This window comes from Rhineura floridana, chromosome 15 (assembly GCF_030035675.1).
Source record: "Rhineura floridana isolate rRhiFlo1 chromosome 15, rRhiFlo1.hap2, whole genome shotgun sequence".
In the NCBI taxonomy this organism is placed as follows: Eukaryota; Metazoa; Chordata; class Lepidosauria; order Squamata; family Rhineuridae; genus Rhineura; species Rhineura floridana.
The window spans coordinates 29,751,000-29,770,300 of NC_084494.1; the positions used below are offsets into that span (position 1 = coordinate 29,751,000).

The 19,301-nt window shown below is 43.3% G+C and overlaps 1 protein-coding gene across 1 annotated transcript; it reads left to right on the top strand.

The window, feature by feature from the left end:
• The first annotated feature begins 2,430 nt into the window (after positions 1 to 2,430).
• On the top strand, positions 2,431 to 19,273 carry LOC133370613 (urokinase plasminogen activator surface receptor-like). The gene is made up of 7 exons (XM_061597176.1): positions 2,431 to 2,636; positions 6,678 to 6,788; positions 8,671 to 8,817; positions 11,137 to 11,298; positions 14,152 to 14,289; positions 16,523 to 16,669; positions 18,181 to 19,273. Exons 1-7 carry the CDS (start codon positions 2,579 to 2,581, stop codon positions 18,441 to 18,443), a joined length of 1,026 nt encoding a protein of 341 aa, XP_061453160.1. The 5' UTR covers positions 2,431 to 2,578; the 3' UTR covers positions 18,444 to 19,273.
• Positions 19,274 to 19,301: the final 28 nt, after the last annotated feature.

Below are 19,301 nucleotides of genomic sequence, written 5' to 3' on the forward strand. Positions count from 1 at the left end.
TGTGTCCACTGATCGTTTTGCTTAGAGATTTACCTGTTTGTCCTAGGCAGAAGGCAGAATGGCAACTAGCCACAATGGCTATGTTCCCCCTCCACTGTTGGAGGTCGTAAGCCTCTGAACGTCAGTTGCAGGGAATCACAAGAGAGTGTTCTTGCGCTCACGTCCTGCTTGTGGGCTTCCCATGGGCATCTGGCTGGCCACTGTGAGAAGAGGATGCTGGACTAGATGGGCCTGATCCAGCAGGGCTCTTCTTATGCATTGCTTGCAGATGATGTGGCATATATTACTTTGGAAGATGAGCAGGTGGATCATTGAGGTGTGTTTGTGTGTGAAGAGGAACAAAAGAAACAAACTGCAGTCCTTAACTGGGAGACAAAAGAAGAGGCAGAGAGAGAGTTGTGAGGCTCTGTGAACATTTGGGGGCTGCCCCCCTCTCTGTGGTTGGAGATCCTTTGCAGCACTGGATCTGGCTGTCTGCTGAAGTGTTTAAGTTGTAGCCCACAGACACACACACCTGTGCTCAACCTGTATGTTTGTAAATGAACTCAGTTTTTGCAAAATAACATATGCTTCCACCCAGTGACCTCTTTCCAAAGGAAATTGAACCTGGAAAAGTGCTGCACTCCCTGAAACATCTCACTGCTTGGAGAAGTAAGGGGGGGAAGCATAAGAATACCATTACTCTTCCCTTCCACACACACACACCTTTTAAAGGAGTTTATGACTGTCCTTTTTTTTTATCCTCACAACAACCCTTTAAGGTAGGTTACATCGAGAGGAAGTAACTGTCCAAAGGCTTTGTGGTTGAGGCAGGATTTGAACCAAGGTCTTCATAGTCTGACTCTAGCACTTCAACATTTTGGATACAGAGAGGGCAGTCTTCTGCAATGTAGGCCAGGCTGGGTGTCAGGCAGAGATCCTTGATGTGAGAAGTTAGTGCTTCTTAAAAGCGCACAAGGATGTCATTACTCAGTAGACACATCTTTACAAACTGGCCCATCAAATTCAGTGCCAGCATTCATTTCCTTAACAGATGCCTTTAATATAAATGTGTAGCCTTGGGGAACTTCACTACACTGAGTCAGATGCGTTGCTCAGAATGTGTGGCTCATAATACATGGCGATTCATGTTATATCATAGAGATTCCATGTGTGTGTTCCCTTTTTTATAGCTGCAGCCCTATACTCACTCATCTGGGAGTAAGTCTTATTGCACTCAGTGGGGCTTGCTTCTGGGTAGGCAATCATGCATGGGATTCCACTGTAAAGTACTTGTATGTGCTTTTCAGGGAAAACCCTTCCAAGGGGGTGTGCAGGAAAAAAAATAAACATTTTTTAAATATATATATATAAACAAAACCAATGCAAAATACAAAAAAAAGTAAAAGCAGGAACAAAACCTGCAGCTTTTTGAAACAGTTTAAGCCAAAACTGTTTAAGCTGCTGCCAGTCAGAGTAGACAATACTGGGTTTGGTGAACAAATAATCTGACCCGATATAAGGCAGCTTCCTATAAGTCTCCTTGGCACTCAGTCCCACTGAAACACAGGGACATAGGAAGCTGCCTCATTCTGAATCAGACTATTGGTCCATCTAACTTACTATTGACTGCACTGACTGGCAGCAGCTCCCCAGGGTTTCAGACAGGGAGTTTTTCCTAGCCCTACCTGGAGATTGAACCAGGGACCTTCTGTATGCAAAGCAGATGCTCTACCCCTGAGCTACAGCTTTTCCCCATATCCACTGAATTTAGTGTGGCTTTAAGTACAAGTAAGCATGCATAGGATTGCCTTAACATATCTGAACAGACTATCCTTGAGAGGTGACCAGCATCCCTTTGCTGGAGGTGTTTAAGCCAGAAGCTGGAACGGGCATCTTTCACAGATGCTGTAGTTGCAATATGGCTGCACTGAAAAGGGTTGGTTGGTCTAGATGACTTCCAGAGTCCCTTCCAACTCTAAAATCCTATGATCACACCAACTTTTTTTTAAGTAACGTTTTTGAAGATGTGTTTTAAAGTTTGTTTTTATGATGTTTTAATGTTTTTAGTGCTTTTGTTTGCCGCCCTGGGCTCCTGCTGGGAGGAAGGGCAGGATATAAATCAAATAACAACAACTTGTAGTCTGCCCCCTGTTTTTGAAAGCCTGTCCCTCTCCTGTCCCATGCATGCAAGGGCTCACTGGTGATGAGTCTCAAGACCCTCCTTATAAGTTGCTTCCCCATTCTGATTTCACATTTTCCAGGACTCTCCACTGACGACAGCACATTTCACAGAAGAGCCATGAACCATTGTAGACATACCCTGCACACAAAGAAAACTGTCATCGCTTTCCCCCTCTTCTCCCCCTTCTTCTTCCTGCATTACTCACACATCATTGGCTGCATCAGTCTCTGAATTTCTGCATAGCAGAAATGAGAAAGTTCCTCTCCAGTTGATTTCAGAGGTGGAGCCAAAGGGCGAAAGGCTTTTTTTTTATTTTAAGGAATAAGGAGAGAGAGAGAGGCTGGCAGAACATTCTTCCTAGACTGAACCAGCGAGGACAGCAAGCTAGATTCGTAGAATTAGAAAGAAAATACCATGCGGGACGTGGAATTCTTTTGGATCAGTTTCTTTCTGTCTTTGATGGTGACTCACGGTAATACATACATACATCCTACAAATTATCTTCTCTTTAAGAGTTCTCTATCTGTATGCTATGTAGGCTGTATTGCATGAGTGACTTTTCACAGAACTGTGGTTTATGCTCGTTTAAGACTTCTAGCTTGTCTTTCTGTCTCTGGAGGGATGTGAGGTTCTGTGGTCAAGATGTGTTGGGGGTGCTCAGGTCTCAGACTTCCTAGATTTTATTTCTAGTGTAGTTACAAGAAAATGTGGGTCTGGTGTGCGGGCTGGTGCTGGAAAGGAGGGAAGAAGTGGTATATTGACTGGTGGGCAGATCCCCCACTGCAAAAGGAAAGGGTTGTGGCTCACGTGGTAGAGCAAATGCTTTACATGCAAGAAGTCCTAGGTTCATTATAAACAATTCTCTTTTTTTCAATACAGCTCAGTGTATTTCTGTTAAGGAACATATAACAATAAAATCATTATTATCTACAGTTTCCTACAAATGCATATATCTCTGAGTGGACTATGTATTAAGATCCCCCCCCAATTTATTTAGTAGTATACATATTAAATATTATTTTTAATAGCTGCTGAATTATTATGTTATTAAATATGGGTGTCAAGTCAACAACCCAATCTCTTTCCCCCAGGTGAGTTCCTGGCATCTCCATGTAGGGCTGGGAGAGATCCCATCTGAAAGCTTGGAGAGCTGCTGCCAGTCAGTGCAGACAATATTGAGCAAAATGGCCCAGTGACCTGACTTAGTATAAGGCAGCTTCCTGTGTGGAGAGTAGCACACAATGGTAGGAACAAGAAGAAGATGGTGGACAAAACTCTCTATTCTTAACAGGAGAAAGATGGAGAATCTCAACTAGGGGGCCAGTTAGGAGGATCTGGAGGCTTGGAGAGCACTTAACACAAATCAGTTATTCTGTAATCCATACCCGGAATGTGATGTCCTCCAGACATTGTTGGACTACAACTCCCATCAGTCCTAGCCAGCATGGCCAATGGCCAGGGATGATGGAGTCCAACAACATCTAGAGGTCACCATGTTGGCTATCCTTGTGCTTATTCTTTTAACAACCCAGTTAATGGAATGGCAAAAAGGTAGTAAAATAGTTAGTAGCTTCTTCCTTTTTCAATGCATTTTTATATGTGGGTGAAAGCTTCTTATTCAGGTTAGAGGATGTCATGTACATAAGAACAAAACCTCCCCCCTCCCAATGAATTAAGCCTGAATAACCAGCACCCAGGCTTTGTATCCATGGCCACTAGTTAATATGATTCGGAATCCCCATTCTTTATCAGTGACAGAGGTAGGAAAACAGATGCTTTTTGGGTGATTTCATAAATATGTGCAGAAAACCTGATTCTTCTTCACTGACTGATGCTGAATGTGTGGGTGGAATCTGCCAACAAAAGCACACAAACCAAGGTGACATGAAAGTTCAGGCAGAAGAGATCACACACCCACACATGCGTGTGTTTTCAAGGGATTTCACATGCGTGTATCAATGGGCCACCTCTGATCAGCAAAAGGGTGCAACTACAACTAATCCATGCTTAGCCATTTTTGAGGATGAATCGTAATCTGGACCAGGGAGGGATAGCTACTCAGGATGAATCAGCCTAACTGGAATCTTGCATATGTGGCATAGCTGGCCGGGGGGGGGGGGGATGTGGGTCAATGAAATCGGAAGGGGGCAAGACTTTGAGACTCCATTCATGAGCAGGAGGATCTATTAAACTGGGGTGTAGCTTTGGCAGAAGGGGAAAATAGGCCCCTGCCTTCCTTCATAACTCCGTTTATGGTTATGTTGCTTCCTGACTGACACTTCCTTGCTTCTGCTTAGAAGGGTCCAGCTCAACAGGTAGTGAGTAAGTACAGGATGTGAATATAGTGCAGATCTGGCAGGTGTGGAGATAAGGTGGTCAGGATTCAGTATGAGTCAGGGCTCGCTGCAGGATTTCCACCTTTTGAAATGATTACTATTTTTATCTTCATGGGACAACCCTAGAAAAAAGCTGGCAGTTCATACACAGCAGGGGCAGGGAGCCCGCGGCCCTCCAGATGTTGCTAGACTTAGGGATGGGGGGGAAATCTGATTCAATTCACATTTGAAACCGAGCCTGTCAATTTTGCGCTTTTCTGAAACAAATTAAGAACTGCAACACAGTCACCCTTCAAAATCCATCCATATCCAAGTTTTGCAATGCAGTTCTCCAACCAAACATACTTTGTAAAGATGCATATATTACGGGAAAATGTGCCTAAAAATGAATACATTTGTGAAAATAACATACACAAGTGCATCTGTTAGGAGAAACGGGTTGCAAATGTATGCGCATTAGTCAAACTGCATACAGAAAGTGTTTGATAGAAGAAATTCATACTAAAATGCTAAAGAATTTTCATGAGGATTTTTTTTTAAATTGCAGATTGCTGCAGAAATGTGGAGAATTGAATTTCAGATTGGAAAAATGAGAAACTGAGAGAACCTAAATGGACTGATCTTTCCATCCCTAGCTGGACTACAACTTCCATCATCCCTGACCATTAGCCAAGCTGCTGGGGCTGCTGGGAGCTGAGGTCCAGCAATATCTAGAAGGCACCATGTTAGCCACTACTACTAGATTCAACTTTAAGAAACACAATTCTTAACCTCAATCCTTAGATATGTCACTTTATGGGAAGGGTACAATTAATATAAAGATTTCAAACTCAATGTTCCATTGATTCCTTATATTAGTGTTGCTAAAACAAAGGCAGAGGAACAGGGCTCCAGTCCCCAGAATATTCTCCAGAAAACAGCTCTGACATCCATGAATGTCCTAAGTGCTCCTTGTCATTCTTATCCTTTTTGAGATGGAGCAACCCAAACTGTGCACAGAAGGGAGATTCTGATGGCACCTCCTCCACCACATGTTGGAAGAACACATGGGTTTGTGTGTGTGTGGTAGGGATTGAAAGATCTGTCCATTTCAATTCTCTCAGTTTCTCATTTTTCCAGTCTTAATTCAGTTCTCCACATTTCTGCAGCAAATTGCAGATTTTTTTTTAAAATCCTCATGAAAATACTCCAGGATTTTAGTGCAAATTCTTCCTAATAAACACATTTTTGTAGGCAGTTTTACTAATGTACATATTTTGCAAGCAATTTCTCATCATATAATGCATTTTTATTTCACTCTTGAATTCATTTTTATGCACACTCTTCCTAAACGCATGCATTTTTGTAAACATTGCTTAGCAAACTCCATTGCAAAATTCAAATGTCTGAAGTTAGAAAGGTGGCTGTGGTTTGGTTCTCATATTGTTTCAGAAAGTGTGAATTTGATAGTTTCAGCTTTAAATGTGAACTGAATCAAATTTCTTGCTCATCTCTAGTTGTGAGGCTCTGTGGGTTAGCCCTCACATACACTGTTGTGCACCATAGCCATGGCTAGGTCTGGGAAAGGAATCTGATTCGGTTTGCACTTAAAGGCAAATTCACCAAATCCACACTTTTGAAAACAATATCCACACTGAGACACAGCCATCCGTAGAAATTTGCACTTTTCTGCATTTTACAATCCAGTTCTCCAGTCAAGCAATGTGTACAAAAAATACATATATTAGTGAAAACTGAAAACTGCAAAAATGTATTTGTCCAAACTGCATAGACAAATGTGTTTATTAGAAGAAATTTGCACTGAAGTGCCGAAGAGTTATCAGATTGCCACAGAAATATGGAGCACTGAATTGAAGAGTGGAAAAAATGAGCAACTAAGAGAACCAAAAATCAGCAGATTTGTCTGTCCCTTATGGGTACAAATAGGGCTGCATGCTTTTTTCTGTTATTCGTGCAGGTGGTTTACCTGGTATTTTGGAAGGGTTAGGGTTCTGAGCATTGCCCGTTTACCTTCTGCATAATAGATAATATTTTGGTATCCATTCTTAGATTTCTAATAGTGCCCTTGAGACCAAAAAGCTTGGGGACCCCTCATTTGGCATTCAAGCCTCTGTGCTTTTCAAAAACAAACAAACCCTAGTTTGCTAATGGCTTCATTTCCTAATCTCTTCCTGCAGTCATTGGCCTTCAGTGCTACGCTTGCAACGGGGACAGCAATTGCCAAGAAACAGAAGATTGTGAAGAGTATCAAGAACAATGTAGCACCACTGTCATGACCATACTCACCCGTGAGTATCACAGGAGGCCATGGAGATTGGGCAGGGCAGGGACAGTTGGAAAGGAGTTGGAAAGGAGTTGGGCATTTTAAAAAGAATTATTACTGGGCATCCATTTTTTGTCATTCAAATGGCTTGCACATGGAAGCCGCTCTGCCATGAACAAGCCCAGACATTTGGACTGAAGTGAAAGTGGTTCAGACTTGAAAGGAAAAAAGAAGACCGTGAATACAGCCTTGCAAATGCATTTATACAGGTTACTAGCCTATCAAAATTCTTACTAGCCTGCCTACTCACACATGAATTTAAAAGCCTAGTAATAATAATAATCTCTAAAACTCTAATTTCAGAATTTAGAAAAATTGGTTAAAAACACAACTGTTCTGGTATTACAAAAATATATATTTGGGGGTTATTTTTGTTTTGCAGTAACTTAAGGAAAGTATAAAAAAGACCGCACAACACACAATAAAAACTAAAAGCACTGAATTGTCTCATGCCAGAATTTTACAATCACAGAAGAATTGGCCCTGGGATTAGACAGGATTGAAAAGAAAATATTTGTTATTTAAGGTTTATATTCTGTAATAAAAGAGCAATGCTTTACCTTTCTACAAAGGAGGTTTTCTCTCCCCACTCTCGATCCCCAATATCCATTTAAAATCCAATCAGAACTTGGGTCTTGGTTCATTGTTTAAATTTTATGTGTCCATTTGTGTCGACTGGGTGTCCAAAAGCTAGGACTGGGTGTTCATTTGGAGACACAACTATTACTTTAAAAAATGCCTTGCTGAACTATGTCCTGCCTGCAGATTGAGCAGGGATGGAGAACGTGACACCTGGGGGCCAAATGTGGCCCTCAGTTTGGCCCTTCAGACTCTATTTATGCCACACACCCCTCACCGGCCCTGCTTTGTGCCCTCCTTGAGTGTTTTTGCCTGAGTAGAATCTGTCCTTGAGCTTCGATAATACTTTTTGCTTACTGTACAAAGGTAAAATTTGCATTGGTTGGTTGCCAACCCCTGAGATAGAGATTTCTAGAAGTATGTGATATGTGGCAAAAAACTGAGCTAGAGAGAACATTTTCTCCTAATACCAGAACTCAGAACCCAATAAAATCGATGGGCAGGAGGTTCAGGGCAGAAAACAGGAAATATTTTTCTATACAGTAAGTAGTGGAACTATGGAACTGACTCTGGTGGTGATGGGGCCACCAGTTTAGGTGGCTTTGAAAAGGAGATTAGACAGATTCATAGAGGTCTATTGATGGCTGCCAGCCACAATGGCTATACAAGGCTTCCATGAAAACTGGTTGCTGTGGAAGAAGAAGCAGAAAAGAGGAGACAATTCACTTCTGACTTTGCTTCTCGTCTCCATGTTTGCCACTGCGGGAAGCAGAATGGTGGCCTAGATAGACTTTTTTGGACTAGCAGGGATCTCTGTATGTTCTTACCTCATTCATTAAATTTTAAACATTGGGTGGGAGGGAAAAGAGTGCAGTGCCTTCCCTTTGTGCATTTCAAAGGAAATGTGAAATGGATAATTAAGAAAAATCCTGCTTGAGCATATCAAATTATTATTATTATTATTATTATTATAACCCACCCTTCCTCCCAAAGGAGCCCAGGGCAGCAAACAAAGCAATTTAACAACAACAAAGTATTTTAAAAACCTTCTGCAGTTGCAGATAAAAACAATCTTCTATCCAATGATATCCTGGTAGCCAGAAACAGTCACCTTCTGCCGTCAAGTGCCTGGGTAAACAGGAACATTTTCAACAGACCCACCTGTCCAGCCAGATGCCTATGGGAAGCTTCCAAGCAGGACCTGAATGCGACAGCATTTAATAATGTTCCTTTTCACTTTCTTTCTGTTTCTCTCCCTTGCCCTGCAGGTTCTAAGATCTCCAGTTACTTCCTGAAGGGCTGTGATGTGAGTGGGAAACCAAACAGTTCCATCTCGCATCTCTCCGGCAATCAGGTTGTGTTTCTGACAGAGGAGCACTGCGGAACTGAGCTCTGCAATGAGGGGACACTAGACGGTCAGTCCATAGGAGTACACACTGGCCACACTGGGGTCTTGTAAATGGAACTCCCAAAATAATTTTGTTTTTTGAAAAGCAGCCATGAGGGTTGATTTGGACCAGGCATTAAACCAACACATATTCCAGAGCACCCGCACCTGAAGCTGAATTGAATTACCCCCACCCCCAATAGCCTCTCTATTGCAGAGGTGAGGAACCTGTGGCCCACCAGATGTTGCTGGACTACAACTCCCATCATCCTTGATCCAGGATGGCTGGGGCTGCTGGGACTTGTGGTCCATCAATGTATGGAGGACCACAGGCTCCCCATCCCTGATGTATTGCAGCATTCCTGATTTTTTCAGTCTCGTAATGAGTTTGATTACCTTTCCACATATGTTTCCTCTCTTAATTTCTCTAAGTGATTATTAAATTCAGCCTTCCATACACTTGTGCTCTCCAAATATCTGAAGGGTTGGGGAAGGCTGATTTAACTGCTTGATTAAAATCCATTTGATCAATTCAAAATATGCCCTCCAACTGAGTAATAGATCTAAAAAAAAAAGGTAGCAAGTACTTGCAAAACAATAATACACCCCCAAACTGGTGCCATCTTAAAATAGGCATTCTTCCCAGTCCAGGCTCCAGGTCTTTAGGGGATCTTGGGGAAGAAGTTCTCAGTGGGCCTCTTTCTCTGAGTAGGCCACCTTCTCCTCACCACTTTCTCCGCTGGCTGTTGACTTACTGTCTCCCTCTGGGCTCAATCTGCGCAACCATCCAGAGGGGAAACTGGATGCAAGTGGAGATTGCTGCAACATCTCCTTGCTCTCACCATTGTGCAGATGCTCAGACACAGCAAGTGGACTTGGCAGCAACAGTAAGGAGTGTGAGGAGCAGGGCTACTAGACTCTGGGAGTGAGCGGTGGGCCCTCTACTAGGATATGGGCTTCTGCAGTTGCCCAACCCTGCCAACTGCTGACACAGCACCAGCCTTGATTCTTCCCTTTTTGGGGCAAGAATGCCTCTTCCAAGATTGTTTTGCTTTTAGATGATGCATGCATGTGTAGCAGTAGCAGGAGACTATGGGCTCATCTACGCGATAGTTTGCTGTGTATTTGGAGCTACTCACATCCCCTTTTAATTCACTTGGTTCACATGATGTTACTGGCAAACAGAAACTATCATGCAGTTTTCCCCCTGTAAATCTGTACTAACTCAATCCTCTGATAATATGAAAAGGGAAGGAAAAAGCATCTTCACTCCATATCTCTGTGCTTGCAGACACTGTACGCTGATGCTTTTAGGTGGGTGTGTCAATAATTCCCCTCTCCACACTCACTCACTCCTCCTGCCTTCTTTCATTTCATTTCCTGTGGGCTGACAACTTCCAGCTGTTCTCCTCCACTCTGCTGGCCTTTTTTATATTGCTGCAAACAGTGCTATATTTCTTTTTCCCTTAACTTGTGCACAAAAGCATAACACTGCTCAAACAAAGATTTGTATTTCAGCTGTATCATACCAGGGAAAACACATATACAGTATTTGCACTTCCAAGTTTTTTAAAAAAATGAAACTAACTGGTAGAACAAAATGAGCATGCTTGGTTGCCAGGTAACCAGCAGAAGTGGAAATGTTAAATTACACAGCATGGTCATGAGGAAACGGTGTGATTGATCCTTCCCCTCAGTGTGAATAGAAAACACCATGTTTGCAGTTGGCATTGAGCCTTTACTGTGGATGGTGCAAATAGAAAACAGTGGTAAAAACAGCATCTTTAGTAAGAAGTTATGCTCCCATGTGGTTAAGCCCATAGTTCTAGAGCCATTCTTACCTCTGAACACCTCTTCTAAGATGCTATCTGTTGCTGCTGTGACACAAGCATACCTTATCTAAAAGCAAATTGAAAGGAGCCTGTGTGTGAACCAGATGCCATGATGCATATATCATCAAAAGCAACTTTCCTCGACCTGGTGCCCTCCAGATGCCATTAGACCACAACTCCCATCATTCTTGACCTTTGGCCGTGCTGGCTGGGGCTGATGGGAGTTGGAGCCCAATCAATGTCTGGAGGATGCCCGGATACAGAAGGCTGCTCTAAAGCCAAAGAACCCTTGTTTCTATCCATAGACCCATCCTATTCTTGGGATTGTAATTTATTTTAAACTGTTTTTGATGTTGTATTTAAAATCGTTGTGACCTGCCCTGAGACCTTAAGGTGAAGGGGGTAACAAACTAATAACAGCAACAGCAACATCTACTAAAGGTCATGCAATAAATCTGCTAATTTATGCAGTCCTGATTTTTCTCTCTGCTGCTGCTGCTTCTCTCTCCCTGCAGTACTGGATGCTCTCACTGCTCGAGGTCGCCAGCGAAGTGCCTTGCACTGCTATTCCTGTAGCTCCTCTGACAAGAACTGCTTCAATGCCAGCCTTGCACAGATGCGCTGTGCCCGGCCTGAGGAAGACTGCATAGACATCACAGCCTTTACAGTGCCAGAAGGTGAGCTCCTGTAGTCTTGGTTTCATGCCGGGAGGGGGGGACAATTAACTCTCCAGATGCTGTTGGACTGCAGTTCCCATCAGCCCCAGCAAGCATAGCCATTGGCCAGAGATTATGAGACTTGTAGTTCAGCAACATCTGGAGGGGCAAATTTTCCCCACATCTGTTTTATCTGCTTCTTCCTACTTCCTTAGAGAATTATCTTGGTCCAACGGTCACAAAGAATCAGTAGAAGCCTTTATTTGTTTGCTTCTTTCCATTTATATCCCACCTTTTTTCTCTAAGGAGCTCAAAGTGGCGTACCTGGTTCTCCCCCTCCACATCTTATACTAACAACAATCCTGTGAGTTAGTTTAGGCTGAGAGATAGAGACTAGGGATGGGGAAGATACAGTGTGCATTTAAAGCCATATTTATCAAATTGGCACTTTCCAAAATAATATGAGAACTGAAACACAAGAGTCCTTCAAAATTCATACTTATCCAAATTTTGCAATGCAATTCTCCAACCAAGCAATGTTTACAAAAATGCATATATCAGGGGGAAATGTGTACAAAAAATGTACATATTGGTACAAAAATATACCAAAATGCATTATATTTGGAGAAATTGCTTGCAAAAATGTGTATGTTAGTCAAAACTGCATACACAGATTATTAGGAGAAACTCGTACTAAAATGCTGAAGAATTTTCATGAGGATTTGTTTTTTTAAAAAAAAAACTCTCAAATTGCTGCAGAAATGTGGAGAACTGAATTTAAGATTGGAAAAATGAGAAACAGAGAACTGAAACTGACAGATCCTTCCATCCTTAATAGTGACTGGCCCAAAGTCACCCAGTTAGCTTCATGGCTGAGTGGGGATTTTGAACCCTGGTCACCCAGGTCCTAGTCCAGCACTTTAATAACTATATCATACCAGCTAGTTACAGTGTGGGGGTGTTTGGGGGGCATTGCAGAGCACAGGGAGGATTCACCTTTCCCTCCCCAACTTCACCCCCCCCAAAAAAGCACCCCCATAAAGCAATTCAACTTGGGGGAAAAGCATTTTTATTAGAACCAGTTTTGTCCGCTACTACGATAACAAACTATTAGGGCTGCTGCTGAATCAAAGAAACAAATTGCCATGTTAATTGTATGTGTTTCCTCATTTAATTAATTAAGCAGCACATGAAGGAAACAGTCCTTCTAAAGGTGGTGTGTGTGTGTGTGTGTGTAAAACCAGTGTGGTGTAGCGGTTTGATTGTTGGACTATTAGGGCTGGAAGACCAGGGTTCAGTTTCTATCTTGGCTAGGAAGCTCACTAGGTGATCCTAGGCCAGTCTAAGGGCGCAATCCAACTTGCATTTATGCCGAGCTGAGGGGAGTTGGATGTGGCGGATCTCCAGCTGAGCTGGCTGGGTCCCGGCTCAGCCAGGCTATGCCAGTGTAAGTCCCTCAGCAGGGACTCAGCCAGGACTCAGCCAGGCCAACACAAGGGGAACTGGCATAAGCTGGCAGAAGGTCTGAAAAGGGGGCATGTTGAGGGATGTCAGGGGAGGGGCTGAGGTGAGGAGACTTAGGCCACATCCTGCAGGTCCCAATCCAGGGAAAAGTTACACAGGGGAAAAAGTCAGTCTAAGAAAATAATTGTAATAGAAGTCAATGGAGGGGGCTTACTCCCCGGTAGTGGTATTTGGGAAAGCAGGCTTTTACTTTTTAGTTCCTGCGCACAGTTCCTGACTGAGCCAGTGTTCAGCCAATCCAGAGGCTCCTGAATGGCAATTGGATGTGGAGGAACTTTATGCCGGCTTCTCTTGCTCCAGCACAACTTATGCCGGCTTCCCCCCATCTCGCAGGGTTGTTGTGAAAATAAATTGAGGGGAAGAGGAACAAGACATGACACCTTTTAGCATTTTGGAGGAAAGATGGGATATAAATGTAATAATAAATATTTTAACCCCCTCCCTTTTAAGGTAACACATGCCTGGGTTGCAGCAGGTGTCCTCGTAGAAGATTCATACACCTCTGTCTCTCCCAGACAGAGAGAACGCCTCAAGTAGCATGTCATTTGTCTTCTGGTGTTTTTAATAAGTGTTTGCATTAAAAATAATTCTTAAAAACTTCCATCCACTGAACCCGGAGCACCTCTGTAGCCAAACAAACATTTTGCAAGACCCTTCAGGCAAAGAAGTGACTTCATTTTGCTGTACACCACATATAATCCAGCTGGTGCTATGTGAAAGTTGGACAGTGAAAAAAGTGGATAAGAGAAAAATCAATTCATTTGAAATGTGGTGTTGGAGGAGAGCTTTGCGGATATCATGGACCACGAAAAAGACAATAATTGGGTGTTAGAACAAATTAAACCAGAACTGTCACTAGAAGCTAAAATGATGAAACTGAGGTTATCACACTTTGGACATATAATGAGAAGACTTGATTCACTAGAAAAGACAATAATGCTGGGAAAAACAGAAAGGGGTAGAAAAAAGAGGAAGACCAAACAAGAGATGGATTGATTCCATAAAGGAAACCACAGACCTAAACTTACAAGATCTGAACAGGGTGGTTTATAACAGATGCTATGGGAGGTCACTGACTCATAGGGTCACCATAAGTCAAAATCGACTTGAAGACACATAACAATAACAACAATCGATATAGATATAGATATAAATCAATCTATCTATCTGGGTTATATGCAATGTACAGCAAAATAAAGTCACTTTTTTGCCCGAAGAGTCTTACTTAGTTGCATGAATGTTGTGCTCTAGGACAAGATTTCTTCTTCACAAGTTACAATGAATTTGGCATTCACACCCCCTAGAGGCAAAACGTCACAATCACAGCCACTGTTTTCTTCCCACTGATAGAGTTCCCGACGGATGAACAGCGCATCAAAGGCTGTGGCCTGCTCTCCCACTGCCAGGAGCCTCTGGGGTTCCACAACCAGAACAGTTTCTACCTGATCAAGTGCTGCAATTTCAGCGGGTGCAATGATGACAGGCAAGGTAAGGAATCAGGGCTATAGATTGGGGTTCAAGGGGCACAAGTGGGATCTGCAACAAAATGTGGCAGTACATTCTCAACCCCAAATGGGATTGCTCCTATCTGGGTGCCAGCCGCCTTGCTATGCCTTCCTACACCAGTGGCTTCCAAACCTTTTCTCCCCATGAACCACTTGAAAATTTCCAAGGGTCTCAGTGGGCCACTTAATCATTTTTCTGCCTGTTGTAGCAATTGTAAGGCACTCTGCTAGATGCTGTATGGTTTTTAATTGTATTTTTATTGCTGCTTTTAGTTCTTATGTTTTATCATGTTACAATCTGAATCCCACAGAATTCAAATCGTGATGCAATACAAATACAACATAAGAAATGAAAGAAGCGATAAAAAAGCAATATGACTATTCAGTGCTTTTTTTAAAAAAATGAGATGTCAGTACTCATATCTTGATAAAAGCGCCCTAGGTGCCAGCACAAAATAGCTTAGATGGATAGAAAAAAAGAGGTGCTTGTATTCTGTAATGGTGAGTGCTATCACTCCCCCCCAAAATGTGGGGGGCACGGTGAATATTTAATGCTATGGATGTGCCATCTCCGGTCTTCAGACACAAATCGACAGACGCCACAGACCACCGAATGAAGCCTAGACCACAGTTTAGGAGCCCCTGCCTTATGGCAGGCCAATTTGGTCCCTACCCCCATAGTTTTCTATTTAGCTTTTCCAAATACCATTCAACATTCTGCAGCTCTTGTAACAACTGAGCATGCTCACTCCTCATTGGGCTATGGGGGGGCTCCACTTTTTGGTGTGTATGTTGTTTTTTTATTTTATTTTTGTTCTCCTTCAACTGTCAGAGTTTCCCCTGAGCATGCTGATTCCTCCCTCTTATTTCTCATTTCCAGTCCTGTTGTCACGGCGGCACTGTGATTGCTATTAAAGGGAATGGGGCTCAAAACATTGGGAAAGGAGCAGCCAGAGATAGTAAGGCTGTCACTTAATAAGGCTGTCATACAGAAGCTTGATGCCTTTAAAAAATTTCATGAGTTGAATTTCAGCAGGTATAGCTTACCCAACAATCAAAAGCTAAATACTGCATACCAATAGGGTTGCTAAATAGCCTGTGTTCCCTTCTTAGCAATCATATTAGGGTATGAAAGCAGTACATCCTAGATTTCACTCAGTCCCAGAATCTATCTAAAGATGAAGTGTGTGTATATGTTTGAGGAGGTCAGAGGCAAAAAAAAAGGGGGGGACTGAAACCCTGTTAACTTGGGGTGCAGGCTGAAACTCACCAGCCACACAGACCTCTTTCATACGTAATGTAAAACCATGGTTTATTAAAGTATGGTTTAAACCATGGTTTAGTGTTAGTGTTATTTGTGAACTCTCCCCAGCAGCTCAACTATTTACTGCCTACAAACCATGATCTGAAGCCACAGTTAGTTGATGGCTTATGAACCTTGGTTTGTTTTAATGATGGCTTAGCATTATGTGTGAATCCAGCACCCTTCCTTAACCATGGTTTGTTTGACCACACACCCCAGATGGTCAGCAAACTCCAAAGGCACAAGGTAAGGCGCACCTGGAAAACAAATCAAATTTTAGTGAAACAGGTTTGATCATATGTGGGTCAATTCACAGTTAAGTCATAATTTGTTAAACACACCATGGCTTAAACCAGTGTTTCTCAACAGGTGTGCCTCCAGATGTTGTTGGACCACAACTCCCATCAGCCTCAGCCAGCACTGCCAATGGTCAGGAAAGATGGGAATTGTGGTCCAACAACATCTGGAGGCACACCAGTTGAGAAACACTGGCTTCAACAAACTATGACTTAGTATTATGTGTGAACTAGTCACATGTTGTTTCTCCTTGTGGCTGCTGGGCTGACACCTGCAATTTTTTTAACCCACAATGCCCTAGAACAGTGCTCCATTGTGATGTCACATCACTCTAATAGTGGCTTCTGGGTTGTAAACAATGGTCCCAAATTTAAACCCACACACAGTGGAGGCTGGTGGCTCCAATGTCAGTGAGGAAGTTAGTCCAGACTTTCAAGGAGCTGTCTAAGGTGCAAAGCAAAGCACCATGGACAGCTCCTTAAAAGTTCAGACTAAAACCCAAAGCAGTTGACATTGGAGCTACCAGCTGGCCACAAAGACTCAGTCCACGTAATGTGGGGACATTGTGAGGGTCCAAATGTACAATGCTGACAGTGTTTGGTTATTCTGCCTGCAGATTACAAGAATACCTCGTTGCCCCTGAATGGGGTCACGTGTCACAGCTGCGAGGGAAACGCCACCCATGGTTGCTCCCCAGATGACATCACTAAGGTGCAGTGCCAGGGTCCTATGACCCAGTGCTTAGAAGCCTCAGGAATACATGGTAAGCATTTTCTTCTCATTCCTGCCCACTCTCTCCCTCCCAAGGTCAACTCACATGGCTACGTTTTTCCCTGCAGAATAGGGGCAACAAAAAGCACAGGACAATTATGTGTATTTTTAAGAGGGCAGAGGGACAATCTCTTTCTTTCTTTCTTTCTTTCTTTCTTTCTTTCTTTCTTTCTTTCTTTCTTTGACATAATTTGTATACCACTTGATTGCAATCAAGCTTCTAAGCAGTTTACAAAAAACAACAACCATTAACATTGGCAATAAAAGACAGTTAAAACAGGGATTTAAAAACATTCAAAAGATGATTAAAATCAATGGCTGGGCCCCATCTCCACTATACATTCAAAGCAGTATCAGACCACTTTAAACAGCCATGGCTCCCCCCCCAAGAATCCTGGGAACTGTAGTTTGTTAAAGGTGCTGAGAATAGTTAGAGAGCCCCTGTTCCCTTCACAGAGCTACAATTCCCAATGTTCCCTGGGAAGAGGGATTGATTGTTACACCACACTGGGAACTGTAGCTCTATGAGAGAAAACAGAGCTCTCCTAACAACTCTCAGCACCCTTAAAAAACTAAAATTCTGAGGAATCTTTGGAAGAAGCAGTGACTGGTTAGAGTGGTATGATACTGCTTTAAATGCATAGTGCAGATGGGGCCTAAGCCAAAAAAAGATTAAAACATTTGTGAGCTTCTACATGTCTGGATAAGTTTGCTTAAACAAAAATGATTTAAGCAGGCACTAGAAAGCGTACAGACAAGGCACCTGCCTGATGTCAATAGGCAGGGAGTTCCAAAGTGTAGCTGCTGCCGCACTAAAACAGAGATTTCTTGCAAGTGTGACTGAGTGGGCACGTAATTTCAGTGCTTTCAAAACTGAGTGGATGTGTGGGGTGGCAGACAGCCTGCCAGAAGGACAGGACAGAGGCAGGGCACATGGCTCAATCAGGGCCAAGCCAAAGAAGACACAGGAGGGCTGTGATTGGTTAGGCATTTGTCTTTTAAAAGCAGCTGTTGTGTGGTGTAGTGGTTAAGGTGTTGGACTATGACCTGGGAGACCAAGGTTCGAATCCCCACACAGCCATGAAGCTCACTGGGTGACCCTGGGCCAGTTGCTGCCTCTGAGCCTCAGAGGAAGGCAATGGTAAACCCCCTCTGCATACCGCTTACCATGAAAACCCTGTTCTTAGGGTCGCCATAAGTCAGAATTGACTTGAAGGCAGCCCATTTCCATTTTCCACGGATGTGGAAGCAGACTTTAAACTTCTGCTGTGTCTCCATGCTAGGAAAAGCTTCGCCTGCTGAATTTCTGCACTATGGGCTGATGTTCAAGGCACAGGGGCAGAGCAAATGAGACAGCGAAGGTTACATTTCCCTTTTGGTGCAGCAGTGAAGGGTTCCAAGCAGTCAATGGGGATCAGATCAGACAATGAGGTACAGACAAGGAAGGGTGTTCATGAAGGCTCCTGCTCAGGTTCTATCATCACTATTCATTTCCATCCTCAGGCATCTCTGGACAAAGCTCTGTGGTCAAGGGCTGTGCTTCCCCGTCCTGGTGCGACAGTTCCTACACTTCCGTCTACAAGAACCTAGGGGCCCTTCATAGCCGCTGCTGCACTGGTGAGCTCTGCAACAGCTGGATCATCAACGGGACACTGAGACCGTCCCCTAGGAGCCGAGCCAGTGACAACACCACAGTTCAACGTACCTTGCTTTCAATGGGACTCCTGCTCTCTTTGACCTTTCTCCTCTCCTCAGGGAGCTCCTGATCTCCACCTCTAAGATCAGAGCTTTATCCAAGCCAGGACTTAACCAGGGCTCAGACCCAGAACCTTTCCCCGCACCCCTTCCAGTATTACAGTGCAGCTGTGAAGAAACAATGGACCACCTCTGGGCATATGAAGAGCGCATTTCCCATACCACTGAGGAACTACAGACCATGCCTATAACACTAGGGATTAAGAGGCTGGCCTTCCAGGTTCAAGTTCCAAGCAGGCACGAGCTCAATGGCTTCTCTTTTGAAAGTCACCACTGAGTGGGGAGTAAGTCCCATTGAACACAGCGAGACTTGCTTCTGAGTACACATGCACTGGACAAGGCAGTAGGTTATGTGTTGAGAAAGGAGGGACTGGAGTCTAGTGGTTAGAAAAGGACAAGGCTGGGGATCCCTGGGTTGTGTGGGGGGGGGGCTAAATGGAGGCTAGTGGATTAAGCCAGAGGTGTCTGGAAATCCCTGCTGGCAAATACTTTTCTTTTGTTACACCCTAAACAGAAACGTCTCATCTTATTATTTATTCTTTTTCCTTTGCTATGAAGACCCTTTGACTCTTTCTGGAAACAAGGATTTGTCCCACGGGCTTTTTAAAATCCGGAAGGTGGCTTTGGGAATAGTTCCTGCACAGCACAAGCAAAGGGGGAATTAGACTTGGGGGATCGTGCCAAGGAACCTCTAGACACATTTACCATCCACCTCCATTGGACCTTCTTGAAGTTTGTTTACCGCATGACATGGTGTCTCCCCTTAAGGTTATGATCATGTTTTATATATATATGTGTGAACATTATTTATCTTAATAAACTATTTTTATAATATTAAAAATCCTTGCACGTTCGCCATTTATACTGCC

What these genes read in the sequence shown, in the direction of transcription:
- LOC133370613 (XM_061597176.1), top strand. Translation starts at nt 2,579, where the DNA reads ATGCGGGACGTGGAATTCTTTTGGATCAGTTTCTTTCTGTCTTTGATG. An exon ending in TGTCATGACCATACTCACCC is followed by an intron (nt 6,789 to 8,670) that starts GTGAGTATCACA and finishes CTTGCCCTGCAG; the next exon opens with GTTCTAAGATCTCCAGTTAC. An exon ending in CAATGAGGGGACACTAGACG is followed by an intron (nt 8,818 to 11,136) that starts GTCAGTCCATAG and finishes CTCTCCCTGCAG; the next exon opens with TACTGGATGCTCTCACTGCT.